Here is a 27,614-nt window from a genome sequence, read left to right as displayed (position 1 = left end):
GCTCGATTATGGCAAAAATGATAATCACGATTATTTTCACTGAAATTGAGATCACGATTATTTGACGATATTTATTTAACCCTTTAAGACCTACTATAGAACCAAGTCCACCAGAGCTTATATTATTTTTTTACATGCTGTAGTGCCATTTGTGGGAGCATTTCAATTTGCTATGCAACTGTTATAGCCCATATTTTAATAATATGTATGCATTAAGTCCATAGTAATTACATAAATTGCAAAAAAGTGCAATAAACTACAAAAAAAATTGAAAATCGCTTTTGTTTTGTTTACATATATTTCTACTTGGAGAAATTTAAGAGGCTTATCCCTCAAAACTTTAAATACAATAAAGTTGCAAAAAAAAGTTTACAACAACAGGAAATTTATTTTGAGTGTCTTCATAGTTTTATTTTGGAGATACAGCAATTTTTATATACTGCAGGAAAAACAAAAAACAATCCTATGATGCAAATTTGCAAAGAAAACAGCAGGTGGATCATTTTACTGTGGGAAGTGTTACGAACAGCTGATAGGAACGGCAAAGCGTGTTTCTGGAATATTATGTTTTTGTTCCTGCAAGCGCTTTTTATGCAATTTTTGCAAAGCTTTATGTGGAACGAAACCGTGACCGAGGACAAGCTGATGGCATCAGATGTAAGTACAACTCCTCCGGTTTCATATGCAAAACAAATTATTGCGCTAGCTTACACGGTTCAGGTTCTACAGGGATTTAAAAATAGTTACGCAAAACGGAGCGTGCTGCTCTGACCGGCTTTAAAGGGTTAACAATGACTTTAAAAAATAATATAAAATAGTGTGCAACACCACTGAAGTTTTTTTTTAAACTCTCTTTTCAACCAACGGCAGTCACTCTCCAAATAACTTCTGCTTAGCTTTCCGAGCTTCCCTCGGGTCCTCTTAATCAGCGGTCTCCAACCTTTTTTGCGCCACGGACGGTTTATGCCCGACAATATTTTCACGGACCGGCCTTTAAGGTGTCGCGGATAAATTAGGGAGGGGCTAATAATCGGCTCAGTCATTTTTAATGATCGTTGAAAGCCCAGATCGTAATCGTGATTAAAATTCGATTAATTGAGCAGCCCTAATGTTAGGTAATTGGTAATTTCACAGCAGCGTCTTTGGTTGTTCTAAGTTCATATTTTTTTTACCCCCACACACCCCAAATTTCAGTACTTTACCAATAAGCCCATTTTAGGAAAAGCCATGAAATATGAGATTCTGTGGTTTTAATTTAACAGAATTACACAGTTTTTAATGCCATGCGGTCAAAATCATCGTATTTACTCGACTTCTCTTTACTAATCTAAAAACTGGTTTGATGATCTGAAACATGTAACTGTGACAGACGCTACGTTTTCACAGCTCAGTGTCTCCGCTGACCGACACGTCCAGCCCGTCTCAGCTGCAGGAGGAGCTGTAATACTAGAACAGCTGTTTCCACACATACACTGCAGACCTGTTTTTAAGGGAAAGGGCCAACAGGGAGCACTGCACAAGTGATGAAAGGTCTTAGGAAAAATACACAAACCGCAACCGCAATCTGACACAAATCCTGTACACCACACAATGTCTCCGCTGAGTGCTGGCAATAATGGCTAATGTGTTGAGATAAAAACAAGCAGCTCTCAGAGCTCACGAGAATACAGCTCCCCCTTTGAGAATATTCATTAATTAGTATTTACCATAATGCATGGTTGAGGATATAGTTGCAAAATGCACCATGTAATTACAGCCGTTACTGAGAAGAAGAGTTTATAGCAGAGGTAATAAAATCCACACCTTCAATACTCAGATACTGCTGCTGTGACAAAAGATTACTCTTAGCTCTAACTACTAAAGAGACCACATCACTGCTCCTGCCTGCAGTGCAGACTCAAACTGCTGATCCAGAGACGGGAGGAGCTGATTCCAAAGGTGATCGAAATGATCTTGCGCGTGTATCATTAACTGAATTGTCCAATCACTTTACTCGAAAGAAAAGAAAAATGTAAACAGATAGCTAGCTCTGTTTCCATCTCCTTGACCATAGCCAGCTATCCAGCTGTCTCCAGTCCCCCTGTGTCTTTTAGATCTCTGGTAATGGAACACAAATTAGGTTCATTTCCCGATATTGTTCAGACGAAGCGCTGAAAACAAGCTTCTCTTCCTCTGCCAGTTACAGCTCATTAAGAGAAATTCAGTCAAAAATGGGGCTCACATTGGGAAAAACAAGTCATCTTTCCACGCGAGGCTCAAAGTTCACAAACCATTAAGATTCTTTCTCAAACATCTGCAACTACAAACAGTCAGACCCATCGTAACAAACAAAAAACAATGATTCAGGCACACACACAGTCATTTTCACCAGCATCCATTACAGCAAAACACAACAAACAGTGAGCAACAAAAACACTTCTGTCACACGCCTGCACTGAATGACTTTCTTAATGATGGTGTGATTACATGTAAATGTGAGAGGATGAAAACGGGAGATTGGAGTCTGACAGCTGTGTTAATCAAAAGGAACCATTAGAGAGAGAGAGGAGACTTTCATGGAGAGCTGGCTGTGATAAGTACAACTTCTCACCCTCGTGAATGCTGAGAGCATGGAGAACTAAAGGACTTCTCATCCTGTGCACTCTAACAGCTGCTAGCTGCCTTTACAGGCAGAATGACTGTGATTTGTGTCGCCTGATGCTGTGCAGGGGCATCCCGAGTGTGAGTGAAATCAACATGAAGGCGTTTCTCCAATTAGATTCTACCTTTCTTTTCAGTGCTGAGAGAGTGCATCAGCTTCTCCTGTTGGTCCAGGCGCTGCAGGAGAGCTCTCTGCTCTGAGTCGCGGCTTTGCCTGAGGGCCTTCAACTGATCCTTGGTCTGCTGATGTTGCCTCCTCAGGCGCTGTTCTCTAGTGTTGCGCTCACGCACCTCCTCACACAGCCAGCGCAGCTTGGTCTGGTTGGTTTAATAAATACAAACATTGTTGTAGTTAGTCTGAAAACTGTGGAGGGGATCAGGCCAGCCAGCCTCAGGCCCCACCATGACACACTACATTTAATACACAAGTTGGAACATGACAAGGGATTTTCTGGGTTTTCTAACATAGAATCCTGCACGCCAATCAATGCAAAGGACACTGAGCAGGAGTTTAATTAAGAGGACAAAACTTCCTGATCCTTATTTTCCCTGTGCAGCCAAATCATTTCAACTTAATTTTTCATTACTTTCAAAGGCGTTTTCCTGTCTAAGCTGCCAGTTTACAGCTCAAATCTCAACATTATTATTTTTTCATTTTTGTCTTTTAGCTGAATCCAGACCCAGGTTGTAAAGTCACGTCAGAAAAAAAACCAAACCACACAAAATGAGCACAGCAGTGTAAATTTACTGTTTCCTACAACAGGCTTCCACAGCAGAGCCAAATGACTGGTTCAATTGTTATTCCAACTGTGCACTGTAAGCCTGTAAATCATACCTACATTATACTACCATAAAAACTCTTAACAAGGGAGCTAATTACCTCCCTTGTTCTCCAGCGTTTTACTCTTGTAAATGCACATTACTCTGAGAGAATTTCTGACAGGAGATACATTACAGTGATAAACACTACAAATTGTGCAAACACATTTTAACACGGTATCATGCATCACAGCCACAGCTTTAATTACACATTTCTTTTGAAAGTTTACAACAATAAACGGGGATTGATTTGTCTCGGAGAAAGGCAGGTGGCAGCTAAAAGGGCAGAGGACGACAGCGAGCATCTCCTCTGTCGCATGAGCCCCGCGAGAACATCATGGAAACTGATAACTGATATAAAAGCACCGATGATAACAAGATATGGCTGCACGTCTGTGAGAAGTTTAATTTACAGCTATCGTTGGGGAACCTGGTAAATCTCAACTCTTATCTGACTTTCATTGACATTCGAATGACACTGACATTTATTACAAACTCTAAGCACACATTGGTGCACAGCAAAATAGTTCAACAATGAAGCGTCATAGTTTTCTGAGAAGTTTTTACCACAGTAAATGTTTGCACAAATATATCTCCACATCTATGGTGGAGGGCTTTCCTGGCATGAAGACATTTTTGGCATCGCTTAAAGCAGTTTTATCCAGACATGAAAGACTTCGTGCAGTTTTGGTAATTGAGGTTTTAACTACTCAACCATTGTTGTTCAGAACTCTTAGCAACTTATTAAGAAAATGCACACGTTTCTGTCAAATGAGGTAAAGCCAGATAACTAGAGGCTGCCTCTGACTGCATGCTGCTCACACTTTCCATCTTGCTCATATTTCATGTTGTTTAGCATGTTGGGGACAAACTGAGGAAACAGTCACTAAAGCACAGGAGTCTCTTTATAAAAAAAAACCTTAAAAAAACTGGACAAAAAAGTCTGGCGAGACGTCATTTAATGAGTCTGAAAAATATGAAATCATTTTCCGAGATGTGTTTGGTATTAAAGATCTTAAACGGTCTGGCAGCTCCTCCACCGCCTCATTTTTTAAACTTTCGCACAGCAGAATCTGTCAAATCTACAAGGTTATCTTCAACTTAAGACTGCGCTGTACGTTTTCATCCCTCTGCTTTCTTTTTCATTAAGAACTGCAGCTCTATCACCAGCTTTAAAAACTCACAGAATATGAACACTGATGTCTATTTTCTCATAGGTGTGCGGACGCTTTGTTTGTTTTGTAATTTACGTTTATGATCTTCGCCATGTAACCTGGCAAAGAACTGCAGATGCAAATTAGTTTTAAGCCAACTCTGGCAAACCCTTATGTTAATATTGTATATAATCCCTTGTTAAAACAAAAATCTTCACTATGTCTTGACTGTATTATTTGTGTGTGTAAGAATGGTTCTCTCCAGGGACAAAAGCTAAATCAAACCTTAGTCTCAGCCAGCCAGCGGTGCGAGTCCTTCACCAGTTCAGGTCTCTGAGAAATTGCCTGTTAGAAAATTACAAAAACAAGCAAATAAATACAAAAGCAAACTTTCCTGTTGCTGTTACGTGTATATGCTGTAGGACAAGGCGAAGTTAAGTTGGATAGACAGCAAGTGAATTAAAATGCAGATGGACAAACAAGAGGACAGGAACCAGATCGAACAGCCTCCTGTCAAAACTCTTAACTTTAGTGAAGAGGGGCCTCTGCCAACTTAAATTGGCGTGCGCATGTTAAACAGCTATGACACAACACACACACACACACACACACACACACACACACACACACACAGTTAGTGCGTGTCATAAAAACGAGCTCAGGGAGTATGTTCCAATCTTTCCCAGACAAGCTTGTCAGCATCAGCAATACAAACTGACTGCCTGCCAAGTCCTAATGACTGCTGACACACACACACACACACACACACGCACACACACACACGCACGCACGCACACGCACACACACACACACACTCTTAAGGCAAAAAGATAGACACAGATAAACGCAGTCACATAACTAGACGACACTCAGTTGAGAGCACACCTCTGCCAAGTGCTATGCAGCTGCTGAAATGTGCCAGCTGCACATGTGGAGTTGTCAGCAAAGATTAATAATCCCTCTCATGCTTCTTTATCTCTTTGTTACACATGAGGTGGTGAATTCATGTGCATGCTAATTAGATTTGGCTGTGCTGAGCCACATTTAAGTTTCTGCATTTCTATGTATAGAATATGATCGATATGTCTTTAATAGCCACTGGGGTTGCATTTCAAACACAGCGATATGTTTCACAATGCATAACCCCCCCCCCCCTTTTTTTTGTTAGCTACTGGTGTTGTTAGCATGGAGAGTAAGCTCGCATAAAGGAAGAATAACACGCTCATGACAGAGAACCAAAAGATGATGTGGTCATGTGACACAATTCTTAACCTCGTGGCCGCTTTAGGTTCACGCCAAATTCAACTTTGCTTTTTCTTATTTGGCTGTTAATGGGGGATTTGTCTCTCCTGTCTCTGCTGATGGTTAATCGGGAGCAAAAACAAGGTTAGTACTTAAGCACAGTGGTGCTTGAAGATAAAAGATAACATCAGTATTCTAGTACGGTTATAAACACTGCAGCATGTTTACAGTGTTCGACATCTTTGGTTAGCCTTTCATCCTTTGCTATTTAGCATTAAATACAACATAAAACAGAGTCCGATGCTGCAGGTTATAAAAGTCATCAAAGTAAAGCTTAAAAAAAGCCAAATAGATGAAGAGCTCACTGAGGCTAACACAGTCCATTAAGGTATTACCAGCTCGACATCAGTATCGGCCAACATTTATCACTTGTGTTTCATCAATATTGCGCTGCTGCTACTTTCTTCACAGATAGTGTTAAGTTGTTGTTGTTTTTAAGGAATTACAATTCCTTTGTTTCCTTGGAAACAAATAGCAACAAAAAACAAAAACTAATAAAACAAAACAACTGTTATTTTTAATTTCTACATTTCAAAGTCTGTACATTCCACAATTCATCCTAAGACAATCATTCACAAAACTGTATTAAAATCCCTGCACCAGCTGCAGCCTTTAGCCTGCACTAAGAGTAACTTTACATGCATTTTTACCTCTGCTAAGGATGTTTCTGGCAGCATTTGTGCGCACGTCATCTGTTTATAAACACAATCGCTCAAAACGTTTTGAATGAATCCTAATAAAACTTTGTAGCCAAATATACTATAGGATGATATTAGAACAAGTTAAAGTTAATCATGTCGAAATACCTTTTACTCCTACATAATGTTTGAGTCATCATTTCTCAACAGCTGCCATTGCTACCTTTATTACTGCAGACTCACAGACTTCTTAGTAGTAAAAGCATTTTAAAAACAGAAGAAAACAAAATGAATATACACATAATACAATAATATTCCCTTAAAAATAAGCACTGTCTATAGAATGAGCTGCCTCCCAGAGTGTTTGTTGTTTGTTTCCCCGGAAAAAAAATGGCTGTCCTCTCCTTCCTCTGATTGGCTGGCCCATACAAACAGAGGGTCTCACAGCAAGGGGGTGGGGCTTCTGTGCTTATAGCCCGAGCCGGTGCTTGAGATGACCATATTAATTACTAACAGCCCCCCACACACACACAGACAGTGAAAATAGGGAAATGCATTCTGTCAATAAGTGCCCATTCATTTAAAACAGGAACTATAGTTTTAGATTATGATCACAAGCTTTTTAGGCTCCAATGGCCGTGAAAGCTGCAGTACCACGTTTTGGAAAACTGGGGTTTTCCCTTCATCCAAAACAGAAAAGCCGTCCTGTGCCTTCTGATGGCACAAAAACATTTCTTTAGACGTTTCATGACTGGTAGAGTGATAACACACTCCAATGGATTTTATAAAGGTAAAAACAAAAAAAGCCAAAAAACAAAACAAAACCCCACCCCACCCCACTCTCCTTGACAAACCTTTTCAAATAGCTTTTTGAGCGTGTTTATAGAGACTTACCCACCCACCCTGCTAACAACGTGAAACCATACCCCCTCCTGCCACCTACCGAGGAAAAAAAAGAAAGCCAGCAGATATAACAAACATGAATTCACATGGACGAACTCACACACAGCAATGAACAAAGTAGACAAAAGCAGAACCCTTTTTCAAGTACACCCTTGTGGCAAGGTGTTTACACATGATCAACAGACATGGAAAACACACAGCAGGAGTTTTTGGACCCTTTCTGTCCTGCGCCTTGGCGAGCAACGTCGTCACCGCGCAGGTGTCAGGCAGCGTTTTCAAGCTGCCACTCAAAACCAGATACAAACAAAAACGCATCTCCCAAGTTGTTGCCACGGCAGCTCAAAGTACGGCAACAGAGCACCGCTGTGCAGAGGTCCCCGTCTCAGGGAGCGTACAGCCATACACCAGAGCATGTGACTGTGTGGGAGGATAAAACATGCCTCTGCGCTTCTCGCTCACGCTCTCTTTACTTTTTTCAAAAACATCAAAGGCCACACGGCAGAGTAGCAGACAAAAAGGAGGTGAAACTGTTGAAAAACTGAACAAGTAGGCTGGGAGTTGAAAGTGCTGTGAAAGGCCTGAAGTGAAAGAAACACCACTATTCCTCACAGCAGCACAGCAGCGGATTCCAAGCATCTGCCACCGCTAATTTAAATGTGTGACTACTCGGTTTACATCTCTCTCACAACGCGAATAAATGTGTGGCTGTGCGTCTTTGGTTACAGTGTGTTTGCTGCGCCTCCCACTGTGACGACGGAAAAGCTGGGAAGAATTTCGAGAAGCAAAGAGACAGAGACGTTAAGACCAACAGCAAATGGAGAGGACACAGAGAGATGTTTTCATAGAGATTACCAGCATTACTCTTCATTAAACAGTTTATGAAAAGACGAGGAGAGAAGATGGAAGGGAGAGAAAAAAATAACGACAGATGTCTCGAGTTGGATTTAAACACAGATCTTTGATGCAGCTCAGCCCAAAACAGAAGAGTGGGAGCATAAAATAAACCACAATTGAAAGACAAGACACACAGGGGTTTATTATAAAAGGAGATGACTCACAAGGTTAGCGTTTAAGGAAAAGAACCAAAATGACTGTGTTGCCATGCTGTGGTAAATTATGAGACTAAAGAGAAGAAGAAAAAATGATGCCTATGTGGAAGTGCCAAAAAGACGCAGTTCTGGTGGCCACAGAGACAATCCCACAGACGTCCAACTAGCAATCAGAGACATGTTTACAGACGGGGCCTTTATGCACACAGGTCACAAGGATACCAGCTCAGGTCTCAGTTACTGGCTTGACTTTGACAGGCGTGCCACATGTTTGCCATCATCTGTCACCTCAAACAGTTCAAGTCGCTGAACTGGAGCTCTCAGGCATGTTGGTGGTGCTGGTGCCTTTTTCAATTGGTTTTAATGGAATTATCTAACAACAAACATGACGTGTCATCCAAGGAATTCTTTCCTGCAGTCCTGGTGAGTGAAACTGAAATATTATATTTGTCTGTTACTTCAGCGGCCCCCCAACAGTTTTTGCGCTACGAACCGACAATATTTTCATGGACCGGCCTTTAAGGTGTCGCGGATAAACACAACAGAATAAAACTAGTACCGGTACCAAAAAAGAGAAGATTTATTCATAACACACGGGAAAAGACCCAGGGAAACCAAGTTAACGATAAAAACGGTTAAAAAATAACGATAAAAACCGATAAAACCGTTGAATACCATGAATTTCACACCCGAGCCTCAACTCTCGCAGCCCTTAAACCTTTTGGCTACAACCTGTTAACGTTTACAGTTGAAACCTTTTGTGAGGTCTCACTGACCGTAACCGTAACCTGTCCACTAAATTCTTGTTAGTTGATTAATGTGTCCAAAGCACCATGAAGAGGTGAATGAGACATTTTGCATAAAGCTGCTTTCAGTGCTCAAATACAGTAGAAAAGCCATATATGAGTCATTTTGGCATAAAAATATCACCTGACTCGTCTTACAATTAAAGTTGTATTCAGCAAAGTTTGTTTTTTCTTGGACTTTAAATATCTTTACACCACATTCAAACTTCCTGCTTCTTAGTGCTTTTAAAATCAAGGAAGGAAGGAGGGTATCATAAGGTAGCTGAAACTTAATCCACCCTTTAACCGTTAATGATCCCCCCATTAGCCCGATCGCTATAAATTGACTTCTTTCGGCATCATGGATTACAGAGGAGGAAAGGTGTTGGCTCGCATGTTTGACTGCAGCACTGCAGGACCAGCTGGAGAAATCTATAAGAGCAGATAAGAGCAGCCAGGGTTCATTAGCCTGGAGCAGCAGAGGAAAACTAGCTTTAAGCGAAGTGGGTGGTGGGGGTGGGGTGGGGGGTTAAAGAATACACTCAGTAGGTAGTGTGGAGGCTTTACAGTCTAATAAGCAGATTTATAAGTGCATGGTTATGTACAGGTGGGTGATAAATAAATAGATCAAATAAGATATGGGGTATGGAACGTGGATGCTTCAGTCTGTTAAAAGGCAATGACACAGTTCACTTTTATATTCATTTTCCTCAAGACTTCATTCAAAGATGCTCACATTTACACAATGAGCCACAACACTCACTACTACTATTTTTCTCCCCATTTTCATTTCCTGTCTCACTGTGCAGAACCTCTTCTCAGCTCCTTTACTTTGTCAGACTACAGTCGTAGTTGTTATTAATGAGCCTTGTCAACCTGACCTGTCACAGACGTTACGCTAAATATTTGCTTTAGAAACGTTTCCATCTGAAATAGATGGGACATTGTAGAAAAACATGAAAGACATGCAAACTTGATCTTTTGCACTTTCTGTGACGTTAAAGAAAGTCTGAGCTTGATTTTCATGTTTTTTTTTCATGTGTGTCTGTTCATCATGGATTTTTGGACATAGAACAGATGAGTCATAACGAGTATTTCCTTTGGACTTTCTGTCTCTGGTAACACACACATGCAACATTTATATAAGCACAACAACACACACACACACACAAGCTTATCAGGTAAAACTTGTAACCAACTGTAAAATACTTTCCAAGGTTCTCAAAATAGTTGTTATTCTTGCCACTGGCAAATAAACAGAAGACACAGCCTTATGCAAAATCACAATACAAGAACAGGTCTCTTCAGCACAAGTCAATGTTATTATTCTGACAGTTAACAACAACTGAGCAAACAGTGGGACAAAACAAGACTGCTGCTGTCACTAACACTCCAGCCTGTAGAGACCTACTCTTGCCACACACTGTCCAGCATGAACCGACAAGAGAGGCAAACCTAACAAGAGACTGTTTAAGTTTGCATCTAGTGCAGCAACGACCGGAAGGACTATACACGTTTCTCCAGAGTATGTGGACTGGCAGGACTAGATTGTTACTTAGAAAATGATCCGTGCTTGTCAAATGTGCTGTGAATGTATAAAAGCAAGCTGACAGTATTCAACACCATTCAAAACACAAACAAAATGTAATAGGCAGGAAATACCTGGAGCTTGTCTTCGCCGTTCCTAGCCAGGCTGCGACAGGCTGCGTCTAGTTCCTCGCCCAAAGATGTAAGGACTGCCTCTTGCTCCGATTCCATTTCCAACACCTTCTGCTCCAACTTAACAAGTTCCGACTCCGAAACACGTCTCCGCTCGGCTGACCTGACCTGTGGAGAACGGCAGACAGCCGAGCGGAGTAGAGGTGCTGCAAATTAGCAGGTGTTTCAATTCATGCCATTGTAGTTTAAAAGACACTGATAAGAACTTTTTTTCTTCTTTCGTAGCATAAATGACATTTATGTCACCTGTTACAAGATTATTGTCAGATGTTCTGGTTTTCCTCAATAAACACATTCAGACTAACAAAAAACCGTGGGCATCAGAGACTTGTTCAGTTTCCTCTCAAAAAGCAGATACTACGTTTCTTTAGCTACAGTAGTTTCAGGGTCTCTACCAGGACACAGTCAATCAATACATTCAAGGATGGAAACCAAGTGATCAGTTCTGCCCTGGGAACATGGATCATTACCCTGTCCCTGAGATAATAAACTGCCCATGTTACATTAATAAGAGCCCTTTTTCTGCATGCAGACGATTTCAAATCAATAAATGGTTCCTGTGAAAAAGACCCATGCAACTTATCAGGGTCCTGTCAAAGAGGTGAATTGGGATTCAATACTTCATCAGCTGTTGTGAAGCCACTAAGGACATATTGATAAAGACTCTTTAAAATAGTGCTGATTTGGCACCACTTAACCCCTGGAACTCTTCTTATGTTTGGATTATCTGTCCTGAACACCTTCTGAACAGTGGAAAGTCGAAGCCTGATGGGCTCAGATTTTACCATCTGACTAAATGATACACACAGGTTAAACAGCTGGATTGAAATCGCTCAGCGGGAAAGTTAGAAGCAGCACAGTGTCTCTCTCACAAACTGAACTCAGCCTCAGTGCTGCTGGAAGGTGTGCCTCACTCTGAGCTAAAGCAAGAATTCCCACAGTTGGGAATTTGAAAAAGAATCACGAAAAAGGGAATGAAATGTTGCAGCACTGAGTTATACTTTTAAGCGTTATTATCGCTGCTGGAGAGCAATGGGTGTAAGGGCTCCGTCTATAGATAACAGTACTGTCTATAGATATTCCCTGCAGCCACTTTTTGGGGAAGAATCTTGCGAAAAAGGTTATAAAAAGTCACCAATTCTTGGGGAAAAGTGCTGATGATGATGATCTCTGCTGAGAGTGAGAGCGCCGACATGTAGAAAATAATCCCATTTCTAAACAGTTAATGCAATAATTTTGTTAAACCCTGTGAACCAAAGGTGAAAGGCTGCACCTGAGTCATATTTGATTTAAAATCCACTGTGGTGGTGTACAGAGGTTAAATCCTGTCAGTGTCCAGAAACATATGGACCTAACTGCAACAGCAACCAGTTTCTGTCACGCAGTCGCTGACTGCTTGCTCATAGCCAAATGTCTTGTGTTTCTATCAAGCAACAAATATCATATATTCCTAAAACGTAACATCTGCACAGACACACACATATATTAACAACTGGCCCGTAATATTAACCGAAGAATTTGGAAAAAGCACGCCCAAAGAAGCCAGGCTTACTTTGTCTTCCACTTCCTGTTTGAGTAGCTGGTATTTTCTGTGGAGAAGTGCATGCGCCTCCTCTTTTGTGCTCAGCTGTGCTGCCAGCTTATCACATTCATCCTTCATCCTGTCCAACTTGATGCGCAGCGCCCCACACAGCTCTTTGTCTGACGCTGCATCTGCCTAGAAGAGAGTGGATGTTTTTAATGCCATGATACACAGGTAATATTTCGAGATCATAAACACGGGCGGTTTATCCGGGGTAAAAAATTATCAACACTAAACAGGTGGCAGTTCTGGGAATACCATGAGTAAACAGAACAGATACAAGTTCTCATGTCACTGATTTGAACCCAGATTTAATTTATGCGCCAAATTTATCAGTGGATCCAAACATCTTAAGTCAGTTCTTGCAAGTAAAAGCTGATTTCACAATACAACGTGACATTATGTGCTGCAAAGCCAGAGAACATCAAGTAACAGGTCAAGAGAACGAATAACGAGTCCTGCTCAAGCTCGCAAAGGCAAGCCTCAGATTTTAGCTTTCTATATATAATAATAACGTAATAACTACACAGGATACAGTAAAGTGGAATGAATGACAATTATTCAGGACTGGGAGTGACACAAACAGAGGAAAAAATGGAAAAACATTAAAAGCAAATAAATTCTAAGTGGAGGGAAGCAGAAGGAGAGCAATTAAGACAGAGCGAGGCAGGGGAGAGGGAGAGGAGGAGAAATCATGAGTAAGAGGACAAGGACATGGAAATGTGAATATTTTAAGCCATTTCTGACAGTTGACTGTGTCATAACTGTAATACAGGCTTCTGGCTATGATACGTGAATATTGGGTGGGCTTCTGAGGGACATCTGCCGCCCCTGTAGGCTCATATTTAAAAACATTCCAGCAAACGCCCTTGTCCTTACCGCACTTGGAAATGGCACCATTACAATGAGCTATGTCAGATATTAATGCCATTCAGCGCAGCTAATGGGCTAAACTCAGCCATATCAGGGAGGACCATGCCCCTTAAGAAACAATGTACCCGGGAGGGCTCATCTTTGGAGATACTGAAGGTGGGAGGGGGGTGTGGGTGCAGTGGGACCGAGTCAAGTGAAGTTCCTATCTCCAACAGTGCCTTGATGAGACTTTAGGGGGTCTGATATCTGGGTTTTTAAATATTCACGCTTGGAGCTGTAGAATGGCCCCACAGATCCACAGGGCACCACACACCATTAAAAGCTCAGCTATCCTCGATTCACCAGTACTCAGAGGACAGGGTCACGACCAATGAAGAAAATTACGCTAAATGAGAATTTAGTCTGTGTCTCACTGGGTCGGAAATATACCAGATGTTTAGCTGCTGGGGTACGTTACCCTGCACTGAATTTGTAGAAATGCCAATTAAAGTTTGGCGCCCTGTGATCCATGCCTGGGTAGGGACACCTTGAACATCTGAAAAGGTTTGACAAAATAAAAGCATTTGATGCAGTTTTTAGAGTTTAGCTTTGATGAGGAATATTTAAAAAGAGAGAATTCTTGGATTTGGAGAATAAATAGCTACAGCGAGCAGCTTAGCCCAGAACAAAGACTAAAAAGAGCAAGAATAGTTTTGTTCAAAGTTAATAATGTATTTCTTGTATTTTGCTTAATCCTCAAAAAAAGCCTGAAGATTATGTGTCAGATTATTTCTGGGCTGTTAACAGTTACCACACAGCTAACTGACACTCGTGTAAATAATGCCTCTGGATTTTTTCACTCTTGCTGATACCGGTGATTATACTAAGCTATCCATTTCCACATTAGCTGTACAACATCTTAATGATCACAGCTACCTTCAGCTCTCTCATTTGTGCCTGTGTTTCGTCTCGCTCCTGACAGCAGACCTGTAGCATGTCCTGCACTTCACGAGCCTTCTTTGCATTGCTGTCCTCCATTGTGGCCTTCAAGCCGTCTAGCTCCTTCTGATGCACCTCTCTCTCGAGCTGCAGCTGCTTGCTGAGCACAGTCCGTTCTTCCTGTAGCGCTGTCAGCTTGGCCTGAAGCTCTGATGTGCTCTTTTGGAGCTCCTTCCTGCAGTTCTCCTCTTCAGACAACCGCTGGGCGAGCTGGGCGTGGGCTGCAGTCATCTGCTTCAGGGCAGCCTGGAGCTCAGCATGTGCGTCCTGGTCCCTCTGAAAACGGCGAGCTTGGGTGTCAGCTTGTTCTTGCAGCCTCTGGTTCTCTTCTTTCAGTCTTGCTCGGACGGCGGCCTGACGCCGAGTCTCATCCTCGAGGGTGGCTGAGGCCTCCCTCACCTGGGGTTGGGAGTCCTGTTAGGATCTTATCACAGCTCTTTAATGACTCTAATGCAACATCTTATATGGATTTTTGGATTTTACATGAAAAATAAAAAACAAATAAGCAATTAAAAAGGAATTACTCAGATTACTCGATTGAGATTTTTCAATAAAATCCCTGCAGTGCTAGACATTTGAAAACACTGCTGCATATTTTAAAATCCTAGTAATTAAAATAATGAAGAAGGAGAAATCTATCTGGGTGTTGGACCCCACACCTCCCGGATTTCCTGCTGCAGTGACAACTGGCGCTGGTGTGTCTCCGACAGCTCCACGTCCTTGCGGTGGAGCTCCTCTTCACGTTGGGCCAAGCGGCCTAGGATTTCAGCGAGCTCCCTGCGGACTGCTTCAGTCTGCTGGCTCAGCGCCTTCAGCTGGGCTTGAGAGTTTTCCTTTTCCCTGGCTGCCTGGAGGGAGAGAGAGAGCGGGAGCAATAAAGAGAACGAGCCGGGTAGAGGAAGAGAAAAAAAAGATGAATGAAGAATGACAAATGAAGAAGAGGAGGGAGATGGTGTACAAAGAAGAGCTCTGACAATGATGATGAGTGCATGAGAAAGAGTGACAGAGAGACGGAGCGGGGGGAAACATATGCAGTACCAGCTCCTGCACTGATAGGAAAATGCTTGCACTCAGCTTCTCGATAAGGGACAATGGTCAGGTCTGCTCAAGGCAGATTGCTTCTAATACTCCGGCTTTGACTGGAATTTGCAGAGACTTTGCAGCAGCTCAGAGCCTAATCATTTAATTGAGCACTTGATTCTCTCCCCTAATTCATTAAGAGGGCAAAAATGATTTTGTAATTAATTCGCATCACGTCGAGTGTGCCAGGTGGGAGTCGGTCTGACTGTCTGTCTGTGAGGCACAAGGTGCTGACTGCCAGTTTGGAGGTGACTCCTTCAGTCCGAATGGGATGGGAATCGATGGGGGGTGACGTCTAAGCTAATAACAATAGACGGGCGTTAATTATTTAACGAAACACGACCACTTTAACATACCAAGCAACGGTAATCTATTTGTGGTCATGGCGGGTGAATTCAAAATGCATTATTCAAAAGTTTAAATTGGACGATGACACAAAGTCGTCCTCTATGACACGAAGACAAAATGAAGGATGAATGAACACGAACAAAGAGAGGAGTCAGGGATGCAGTGATTCTGATGTTTATGCTTTTCCTGATTTCTTTGTCTTATAAATATTGTTACAATGGAGGATGCTCATATTAATATCACCAGACTTTCAAATGATGTACTTGTAATCCCTGAGAGGTCAAATTTCTGGTGTCAGACTGCGATTAACATCCTTTCACATTCAGTTTTTTCTACTCCTCCTTCTCCTTGATGTCACTAAGCACTGTATCAAGGCCCAGTAAAAGGTAAATAAGGAGTATTTTGGCAAAGCTACTTTAGTGAGCCCAAAAATAAAAGGTTTATATAAATTCACTTCATTCAATGAAGTGGCTCAGCCAATCACATGGCAGAAACTCGGGGCATTTTGGCACGTAAACATGGTCATCACAGCCGAGTCAGGGAATAGGGGAGAAAGGTGATTTAAGGGACTTTGAAACGTGGCAAAGCTGTGGTCTGAGAGTTTGAGTAACTGCTGATCTGCTGGGATTTTTCTTGCACAACCATCTCAAGGGTTTATAGAGAATGGCCCAAAAAAGAGAAAATATCCAGCGAGAGGCGGTTCTCTGGGCAAAAATGCTTGTCGATGCCAGAAGTCAGAGGAGAATGACCAGCATCAACTCCACTTTAAGCTCCACAGCCTGCCTCAGTGGTGTTGCTGAATGTGTCCGTGCCTTTAGGACCACAGTGTACCGATCCTCTCACAAAGATGCCACGAAGTTCAAATAATCTCTGGGTTCTGGAACATGACAGTGAGTTCACTGTACTCAAATGGCCTCCACAGCTGCCACATGTGAATCCAGTTGAGCACCTTTGAGATGTGGTGGAACGGAAAATTCACGTAATAAATGCAGCTGAAAAGAAGCTGCAGGAACTGTGTGATGCATTAAAATCTGTGAGGAATGTTTCCAGCACCCTGCTATATCGTGTAGCCATGAAGCATTAAGCTGAGTCTGAAGACAAACAAAGGATCCAGGTGAGGTATACCCAATGAACTGTCTGGTGGTTACACGTTTTCTTGTCTACAAGCAGCATCTATCACAATCAAGCCTCTTATGAGGATTTACAATTGCAATTTGGGACAGGAAGCTGATAACATCACACCATTAGCATGTTCTTGATTACATTTGCTCACCTTACACTTTACAAACACTTACATATTCAGGCTCCTCAGGTGCTCAATGACCTCTGGGGTCTGGGCTTTGTAACACATGGATCATACAGTGGGAATTGTGTCATTATGCAAATCATTAACTGGACAAATATTTCCTGTTTGTGCTGGATTTTGGCTCACAGGGCTTCATACTCCTGTTGTAATGTTCTGTCTATATTCTGAGTTCAGATTGTGCTTTTTGTTGACTCCTGTATATTTGGTTTAAAAGTCCATCTAGATACAAGAATTATCTCAGATTAATTAATTAATTGCAATACAAACTTCCCAAAATATGTTACAACAAACATTTAAACAAAATAAACACATTTTACAACACAGCTAGAAACACAAAGTTGCTAACAAACATGAAACATCAGGAAAACAGGACAGGCTGTAACTACTAGTTTTGTGGTGTCCATGACGTCCACATTAGTTGCCAGTATTATGTATGTAACTGTAGCCTTCCATCATCCAACCACGTATCCTGACCTCACTGAGCAGCACAGCTACAGTTTTGTTTCTCCCTGCTGCCCGAGGCGTCACTACTGAAGCTGATAACTGCATTTTAGTACAGACATTATTGATCACTTCACTTTTCACAACACACCAACAAAGTCACAGAAGTTGTGCGTGAGCCAGACTCTGCTGCTAAGACAAAGCAACAAAGAGGCTTGGTTCTAGCTAACAGTGGTGCCAGCTGTAACACAGCCTGTACCTGCAGCAGCAGCAGCAGCAGCAGAGGGCGGAGGTGGAGCATTTAAGACACAACTGCCACTAATGCTGAATTTATGCTGCAGTTTCCCACCAGATCCAGCTAGATTTCCCACAGTGAACCTTTGGTGGTTCACCTGAGAGCTCTCACTTTGATCAATTATAAACCGAAAGCACTACCAGAGCCAACAGAGCAAAGTGGTTTTAGCAGTCCTGGTTTAACTTGCGCTAATACACATTAAAAGCTAACCGGTGGCACGATCTTGTACACAGTACAATGTATTCTGTACGTACAACGCTTTTTTCACGTTTCATTGCAAAGATGAAAGCCTCTCACGTGGTTTTAGAGTTAAAAGAACACATTAATATGAACCTAGGCTGGACATTCACACATGATTCATGAAAAATGTTGTTTTGCAGAAGCAATCAAGTGATTCAGCACTCTGCAGCCGTAAGGTTATTCGACCCACAGTGGGTGGATTAAAGAAAACAGCCAAAATCAATGCAGTGGATGCTGAGATATTTAGATTTTCTGGCCCTTAATACGGGTCAAGCTCTTAACGCTGACATTTCCCATAATGTCACTCATTAGCACCTTTCATTAGACCCCGGCTGAGTCCAAATCAGGAGAGCGAAGCGCTGCTTGAGATAAGGAAACCAATTTTGATGTGTAAAATTGGCAGAGTGCCCATTTTGAAAAGAGCAAAGATGTAGTTTTACAGACAGGGCAGATCAGTTCACTGGAATCAATGACGTTTTAAGATTCTTGCTTTTTATTTCAGCGCTGAAAGTCAACATTAACAGGATCAGCTGCTTCTGTGAGCTGTGTCCAAAAAAACTGCTATGAAAGCATCTGCTTCAACCAACCTGTGAGGCCTTGTCAGTATGAAGTTGAGCCCGAGCCCTCGCCTCCTCCAGCTCCTTCTGCAGTCTCCTGCACTTTGCCCTCCACTGGCGCACAGCCTCTTGGGCTCTGGTCTTCAATTCATCTCTGCTCCTTGTGCTCTCGAGGAGTAATGCCTCCGTCTCTCTCCTCTCTGCTTGCCCTCGGCTCTGAAAGGAAGACTGAATTTATGAATAAAATGTATATTCATCCTTTAGAATATAAAATCGTGTGCAACCATTCCCATACAAGAAGAATCTCAAGCATCTTATTACCACAGGATTAGTTTATTCACATCTTAATATTAAAATCTGATAAAGTTGTGGCTTAGAATAAAGAGGTAAACATCATGTGAGTGTACTTCAGTATAAAAGGTTGATTATTTAAGCGACCTGTATGTCCCTCAGCTGTTCCAGCATTCGCTGCTGCTGTTGTTCTCGCACCGCCAGGTCTGACGATAATTCCTTGTATATATAGAAAAGAAAGGTCAAGGTGTGTGTCTCTGTGGAGCAGAGAATTGCATTTTAGATTATTTCAGTGAGTGACTATTGCTAGTGTGAGGGGGGGTTGGGGAAGCAGGAAAAAGGGAGAGTGGAATAATGGGTTTATGCTGGGTAGGAAAAAAGAAAAAGGAGGAGAGAAGCAAAGAAAAAAAGGTGTGATATATTTAGAGTAAAGATAAAGAATAAAGGGTTGGCATGACAGAGCTAAGAAAGAGACAAAAGACAAAGACAGAGAGAGGTCAGAGGCGGCTGAGGGTGTTTACACGCTACGTACAATTGGATTATCTACATCGCTGGTCTGAAAAGTAATCTAAAAGAAGAGTTGCTCTGGATTAACGTAATATCCACAAGAAAATCACAATCTCTTTGAAGTTGCAAGTTTGAAGTGGAAAGCAAGGGTAAATAAGGTAACCCTGTTGCCGTTTAGGCGTTTATACTGAATAAGGCTGTCAGTTAGGAGTAATTAGTCATACACTGATTAGTCATAGACCTATTAGACTGTATATAAATTCAGCCACTGAAAAATTGAATCTTCCATCCCATTCTCCTCATTATACTTCATTTTTCTCATTTACCACTAAAAATGAAACACTTCCAACGTCTATTTCGATTTAGACATAAAAACGGCACGAGACGCCCCAGGTGATACATGCAAACACCCGCATATTCTCTCAGCACCTACTCTGCAATAGGGGAAGTGTGGGTGTTTAAACACATTTTCAGTAAAAGAAACATCAGAGATTAGAGAAATGTGCCAATGCTTGAAGTGCAGCTATTTCTACTAACAATTTATTGATACCAACTGCAGCCTTGAACGCCCCAACTTTGCAAGGAATTGCAATACTCTTTTTTTCCCTCCTTCTTCTTCTTACATCTTGTTTCAGTGATGGGAGTGACACGTTGCACCAGTTTGAGAAGGATAAATGACTGCCTGTTGACTCCTGATCTATTCCAAATGTCGCTTCATCTGACGATATAAAAGGGATCAAGGGGTATGGAGCAGGCAGGGGATGCGACCGTGGAGGAGAAGCAACAGACCCACATACATAACCTCAGCACGGGGTGGAGACAGCAGCATGGGCAGAATCAAAAGCATGCTTGTGATGTGTTCGTTTGAACTCCAGCTGAGACTTCTTTAGTCTTTGGAGTAAGACGACCCGAGAAATGCACCGTCTTTCTTTTTTGAACCACCTGTGACTCGCACACACCTTCAACTGTAAGCTGAGCTGGACCCTCTCCCTCTCTTTACAGTCCAGAGCCCTCTTCAGTTCTTCGACTTCACCACGGACCGAGGCTTTGCACAGCTGAACACGCAGTTCTGCCACTTCCTTTTCCAGGTCTGAGCGATCTATTGACACATGCACACCACTATCAGCAGACGTACATCCAGAGTGCTGTTACTGCACGGTGGAAACAAAATATAAAAAAAGTGGAACAAAAATGACAATCAACAGGTAAGCTACAGCATCGGGTTTTTGGGTTTATTTTTTAAGGGAAATGTAATAAGATTCACTCTCAGTTTATTTTCAGAATTCTTTTGCAAACTGTCCTTCAGCAACAGCTGGTCCCCCCAGGTGCCACACGGCGTGGTCCCACTGCTCCTAGAGCTCACAATGGGTATAATGCCGTGGATGATATTCTCTACATGGGCCACTAAAGTTAAAGACTTGGTCACTTTGGTCACCGACCAAACATCTGGCGAACAGAATACAAAAGTAGTGAAAAGTTCTGCGACTCATGAAGGATTCTCCACAACTTAAGTACTGATTTGTAGAAGCACGCTATGAGGATTTAATGAAGTTATTATGAACTAAGAAATAATCTTTCACTCAACCTAATACTAAACAGCACAAACCCTTACATAACCTAACCTTCTAGAAAACGTGAGACACTTAAAGAATCTCTCATTTTGGAGCTTTCACTGCCTTTAAAGACACTTTGATGTCCTAAAATCAATGTTGCAAAAAAAACAGACGCACAGAGTTGGATTTTCAATATTTTTCTCAAATATACACTCAATTTTTTCTCCTTTCATGGTAATAAATCTTTGATATTCTGTGTAGTTCAAACCAATTCTCAGTCCTCTCACCAACATTTAAGTTTTCCTTTCACCATCTTGTTTCTTGCTGGCACTGAAGCCTTTTTACTTTGCTCTGCATTAACCAATCAAACCTTCAAGACAGAAACACAAAAACACGACACGAGGATAACGGGGGATGTAAGATAAGCTTCTAACTTTATTTTTATTCTTGAACTCAACTAGAGTAGTTTTACACTTTGCATGATTTACTGTTAAATATAAAAAATACTGTTCTTAATCTTTTATTGGGCTGCCTCTGTGTCCATCCTCTCTATGAAACACAGTTTTAAGCCCCAGTCAAACACGCCTACAGACTGGTCTGCAACCACCTCGCAACCTCTGGTCATGAGAGAAAAATGTGTATTCCTGCTTGCAAATTGTTCCTGGAGATTGGTGGCAGCTTGTGTGAGTGGTGCTACAGCACCACTCACGCAGCTCTAGAGACGGGTCAGTGACTCCCTGGTAACCACCAGTTGCTAGGGAGAAGTGCATATTTCCTGCACAGTTGGCAAGAGGTTGCACGAGATTGCAAAAAATGTCATGTTAGAATGGTTGCACCAAAAACGTCCTGGAGACTTGTCTGCAAACACTCAGAAACTTCTTTCAAAGGAGTGGAACTGAAAAGTGCAACGCAAATTGTGAAAGCAATCACAAAAACGTGCAGCGCCCTCTTTGCACAACAACTGATTTCCCCTGGCAACAGCCTGCAACCCCTTTCCAGACATTCAGGGAGTACACAGTTGTTGATAGTGATAGGACCCTGCTCCTGTGGTCACTGACCGCCCTCTAGGCCTGTGTGACTGAGGCTTTAGCTCCTCTTTCTTCTGATTCGCAGCCCCCCCTAAAAACAACAGCAGAGCCATCATGAGTAAAAAAAGCCTAGTTAAGTATAGATCGACTAGAAGCCCAAGATTTTGGCTGGTAGAGATGAGCTACACACAATGATGTTATTATTTGAAAATGTTTAAAACGAGCATCCACGTGACAGATAAATCATCCCACAATTTAAAAATTTTCAGTATATCTTGTGAACACATTGTGAATGAATGTAAGTCCACACTCAAGTTTTCACAGTGAGCAGGCTGCATTTTTTGTTTTGCTCTGTTGTCTTGCGTCACCTTCTCTGCGTTTCATTTCTGCTGCTCGCTTGTAACTGTGCTGTTTTGCTGTGTTTTACTGAACACCCCGAGTATTGAGCAAAAGAAGGAAACAGAGCTGTCGGTGTTTCATTTCACAACTCTGTACATTTAAAACCCGAAAGTTGTCATCCTAAAAAACAAAATCTTAGCATCCATTTCCACTGGCACAGCAATCTTTAAAACCATCCATTTAACTTGCATCCATACACTCTCTTCTCCCGACAACCGAATACCTGGCCCTTGCAGCCCACCTCTTCCACCATCCTTGTCAGCATAGCTGCCATGTGGCTGAGCACTGGGCCGAGAAGTCTCCAGCCGTGCCCTCTCATGCCCCGTCTTCTCCTCCCTTGTCCTTTGCAGCTCGCAGCGCATGTCCTCCACCTGGGGATCATCAGCCGTGTAAGAAAACGCAGAAAAAAGACATCCGACTGTCTGACAGCAGGCAGAACAACACTGAAGATTTCCAAAAAGTCTCTTCTCATCTTACTGTTTTGTCTCATGAGCTTTACTGGTTTACATACAATCAGGCAGAGGACAAACAAACCTGTTGAACGAGGGACTCTCTGCTATCTTCTGACTGTTCCAGCAGTCTTCTGGCTCTCTCTAGTTCCTGCCCCATCTGAGGACAGCGAAGCAAAAACAATTTACATGAACAGGTGTTTCAGAATTTGAACAGTATCAGGGTTTAATCCAGAAACTTACAGCAGAACGAAACAAAAATCATCAAAACAAATTCAATGTTTTAAACTTAACTTTCCTTGCCTGGAAAATAATAGACATATCTGTTCAACAAAAATTCCCAAATAAGAAGAAAATGAACAATCTGTCAAATAAGTACAAATCATAGCCTTCACATTTTGAGCCACAATTAAGTTTTCTATATCAGTAAATAAAAAGTAAACATTATAATTTGTATTACTGCAATTATGAAAACCGTAACATTAAATAGAAAGTTTCAATGTCATTTTCAGCTACAATGCAATAATAAAGTCTCTGCATGCCTTATTTAAAACGATCGTTGAAGCAGTACGGCAAAAACTGAAACCAAGATTCTCGAAGGCGTTTAGATCATCCCAAATTTTCTCTAATGCAAAAACGCTCCTTTAACACTCAGTTTCTTTACCTTGGATTTCTCCCTGTCTGCTTTGAGCAGCCTGGCTGCCATCTTCTCCGCTCTTTCACTGGCTCCAATTTGGCATCTCCCTAAAGTCTAAAACACACAAACAAAATTCCATGCAGGAAACACCGTGTATTATTGTGAGACACTATAAAGATGACACATGAGAAGTGCTATTGCATCACAGTATCCCCTGCCCTCCCCCCATCATCATCGCCTTTTTCTTGGAACGAGATACTGGCACCATGGTGGATTTGTACAAGAGCTTAGATCCCACTCCATCCCACTCACTCTAAGCGGGCTGTGGTGATGAATTACTGGCTGCTAGCAATAACATCTACCCAAGTGACTCATCATCTATTTGATTCACATCACAGCAGGCCCATCGGTGGGGAATAAATGTGCCCTCTGCTCTCCCTCCTCTCCTGCTCTTTAGTAGTGAAAGAGATTATTTTCCTCTTCATTTCCTCATGCTTGTTTATTTACCCTTAATTTTTGGGCAAATGCATTATTTCCCATCGCCCTGGGCCCCGCTGGTGTCCCATTAGGGCACGACAGAGGAGAGGGATGCAAATGAATTGGTAGCTACCATCACTACACAGCGTGTTGAAAAACTCTTGCTCACACAGGTTATCAGTCTGGATACACAGCGCCCCTCTGTGGTTCACCGGTAAAATACAACAGACGTGACAGATTGGGAGAAGATACAGATGAACCAAGAAATATCATTAAGCGGCATTATGCTGATGATCTATAATGTGGAGGGTTTGTGTGGTTAAATGTAAAGTAGCAATAGAAATGAGTAATAACACAAGATAATGCGCATCAAGCTACATCACTAAAGTGCACCTAATGACAGCGCTTTCACAGCCACTTGTGCTTTTAGACAAATCACGTCTTGACAACGATCGTGATTGCTGCTTTCTTATATTTAATGCCAATTTCTTGCTTAGCAACCATCTGCACTATAACAACGCAATTACTTAGTGTGTTTTATAGTCTCATAAAGCAGAACGAGCTTTAAGAACCTTATAGAATCTGTTATTGAAGGTACAGTAAGCATGAAAGCCACTAGAAACCTCGATGTTTCCCTGCTCTGTAACTGTATTTGTGAGGGAGAATAACCATCCTTGTATCTAAACCTGTAGAAGCTCACTAATCCCACCAAGTATGCTTATTTTGACTTCCCACAAAATCTGAACAGACAACCTGTTTTTGTTTCTACGGTCCACTATACTTTCACTGTAATATCTCTGTACCACAGATGGCAGCGTTATTATGTTGGGAAAATCCCAGTGTAACAAAAGACTGCCTGAAAGCCCCGCGCTGTTTTGTGGAAGGTGCTACTGACATGCTTTCATCAGCCAAATTTCTGCATATGTGACAAAGAAGGACTAAAGAGAGATTTGAACGTGTAACCTTTCCAACTGATCTCAAAGACTATTTTGGTTAAAGGTGAAACTGCTGATGAGCCCGTCTGTACATAATAAATCTGATTGTCCAGTAAACCTCAAAACATCTATTATATTTTCATTGAGTGTTCACTCTTCTGATGAATTTGAGCTTGTTTTCTTTATGCTGCGCAGCAAAACAAACTCTTCTTTATTTGCGCCTAAAATGCCATCCAAACTTTTCTAAAGCAGTTTCCCATTCACAGACTTTACCTGGGTAAGCTGCTGAGGTGTATTATTGGTAATCCAAACACATTTGGCACACACTCCTTTCAGCACTTTTGTATCAGTCTTAAATGGCCTGTATTTATATAGCGCTTTACTAGTCCCTAAGGACCCCAAAGCGCTTCACATATCCAGTCATCCACCCATTCACACACACATTCACACACTGGTGATGGCAGCTACATTGTAGCCACAGCCACCCTGGGGCGCACTGACAGAGGTCTTAGACAGTCTTAGACAAAAACACCAGCGATTTAACACCGGACAATCCCCTCGCTCTTATTTGGTAAAGAAAGTAGGTCCTTTGCTCCGACCCTTTCCATCTCTTGTTCGCCTGCTGGCTGGCTCGGGGCCAGGTTGTGCTTGTTGCTGTCCTCCATATTAATGCAAATGCTTCCCCAAAACATGGAGCAGAATGATCGCTGTCGTTATCCCTTCTAAACTGCAATGATTGATGAAAAGCTGGACTGAGAAGCAGCTCATTGTGTTTATTATTATTCATTTATTTTCCACAAGTGTTTGTCCAATTAGATATCTGCCAGAGAAACGTATTATTTTGGTAATAATTCCATTCTGAAAGTGTGTGCGCCTCATTTCATGACACACATCTGTGGGAAACACGGACCAACACATTCTTATGCAACGGCAGAAGGAACACGAATAAATATATAATCACATTTGCACGAGGCTTGTATTACTACAGGAACTCTGTGTTGCTGTATAATCTATTGTAGAATTTGCATTTTTAAAATCTTGGATGAATTATAGATATATTTGTGATTAAGATCAACTTTGCTGATCACCAGGTAACACGGATGCCAGTCATAACTTTAATATTCACTTGGCGCTTTTAAGTGTTGTCTCTAATAAATGAATGTGGTCATTAGTTATAGTTAAATCGTTCCACTGAATTCATGTGCCTCCATCTTGCCCCTAGCGATAAGAGCCAGGTGTGGGAGGTGAGTGGCGAGGAGGAGTGTCACCTCCTGCGGCTCGTCAGACGCGGCCGCCCGCTGCTCTGGCCTCCTCTCTCCGCCCGTGCTCCTCTGTTCGCCGTGCATCTCTCTCTCCAGCTCCTGCAGACGCCGATCCACACGAGACGACACCTACAGACGGCGAGAGAGAGAATGAGCGCTCCTCGGGTCACGCGAACATTCGCGCCGGCGCAGGAATGGCATCAGCGTGCGATAGATGAGAAAACAGGAAATTAAAAGTGCGGATGATAAAAATATCTTTCATAACTGACTGAGTGTATTACATTCGCGTTGCAGCGCCTCCCTGCCTAATCAGGAAGCATCATATCCACCTGTAAAAAGCTTTATCTTGTCACGCCCACAGACAGGATGAGATAAAAAATATTAAACATATTGGGCGTCATGTGGGGCTGTGTATTTGTCACAGTACTGATGGTGCAGTAACAAGCTGTGTGCCTGGAAATTAAAGGGAAATATTTGCTAAAGTTGGAGCACTATGAGCCTACTTTAAAAAAAAAAGAGGAAGCCATTTGTCTTTTGCCATTTTCTATTCCAGAAACTCCAGCTATTTGCATATTCCATGCTTTATACAGCAGCTTTCATCCATCAAAATTTGTGATGCGATGGCCTTAAATTCTGGATGCCTCCGCTTTTCTTTACACATTCACAGAGCCAGAAAGCACACTTGAAGTACTGGCAATGAAATACACAGCCACAACTCACTGAGTCCTGTCTCAGGGAAGCTGTCATGTGCTCTGTGAGGCTTTCCATCGCCCGCCTGGTGTCAATATCAGCCCTACAAAAGAAGGGAAAAAACAAAAACAGACAAATCAAGCTGGCTGAAAATATTTACACTGCAAAACACTGGAAATACTATTCCAGGACCCATAAATGCATTATTTGACAGCACTAAAAAATAATTATGCAGCTTCGGATGCTGAAATACGACGCTGGATCAATTTGCTCTGGTCAGCGGCGCTGGGTAGGAGTGATTTTTAATAACTTCAAAATGTCAAATTCTAATCCGTTTTGACTGCGCGGCGCCGTCTCTTTAAGTTCCCTGTGACACTTTTATCACCTTTTCATTAAGGAGACTTCACAGAGATGGAAACCGTGCTTCTGTTTGCAAACCCCAAGCAAAAAACTTTTTTTATGTTCGGTGCATATGAAAAGTAAAAGATCAATATTCCAACACTGTCTTCCCAGAGCCGAGAACTTAAACTGATGACTCTGTGGACAGAAGTGAAGAAGAAGAGACTATAAAAGCCTGCTTGCATTCATTGTGGCTTACCAAAACAGTGCGACATACATAGTAATGCTCTTGGAAACGTATCGCTCTTCAATTTAATAAACTGTAAGAGAGCCGTCTG

The 27,614-nt window shown here is 42.0% G+C and overlaps 1 protein-coding gene across 1 annotated transcript in view; it reads right to left on the bottom strand.

Annotated features, from left to right (window-relative positions):
* cep128 (centrosomal protein 128) overlaps positions 1–27,614 on the bottom strand; it is a 49,307-nt gene that overhangs the window by 11,101 nt on the left and 10,592 nt on the right. The window contains exons 6-19 of the mRNA XM_085373154.1: positions 26,968–27,040; positions 26,254–26,376; positions 23,601–23,687; positions 23,022–23,096; positions 22,711–22,858; positions 20,467–20,606; positions 19,148–19,219; positions 18,740–18,925; positions 15,102–15,290; positions 14,380–14,841; positions 12,562–12,726; positions 10,953–11,117; positions 4,899–4,958; positions 2,766–2,958 (exon numbers count right to left, since the gene is read on the bottom strand). Of these exons, the coding sequence (XP_085229280.1) occupies positions 2,766–2,958; positions 4,899–4,958; positions 10,953–11,117; positions 12,562–12,726; positions 14,380–14,841; positions 15,102–15,290; positions 18,740–18,925; positions 19,148–19,219; positions 20,467–20,606; positions 22,711–22,858; positions 23,022–23,096; positions 23,601–23,687; positions 26,254–26,376; positions 26,968–27,040 (2,138 nt within the window). The remainder of the gene's footprint in view (positions 1–2,765; positions 2,959–4,898; positions 4,959–10,952; positions 11,118–12,561; positions 12,727–14,379; positions 14,842–15,101; positions 15,291–18,739; positions 18,926–19,147; positions 19,220–20,466; positions 20,607–22,710; positions 22,859–23,021; positions 23,097–23,600; positions 23,688–26,253; positions 26,377–26,967; positions 27,041–27,614) is intronic.

This window comes from Diplotaxodon limnothrissa, linkage group LG15 (genome assembly GCF_057381915.1).
Source record: "Diplotaxodon limnothrissa isolate DT_005_m linkage group LG15, D_limnothrissa_male_GT1.1, whole genome shotgun sequence".
Taxonomy (NCBI): domain Eukaryota; kingdom Metazoa; phylum Chordata; class Actinopteri; order Cichliformes; family Cichlidae; genus Diplotaxodon; species Diplotaxodon limnothrissa.
This window is presented reverse-complemented; position numbering and strand designations above follow the sequence as displayed.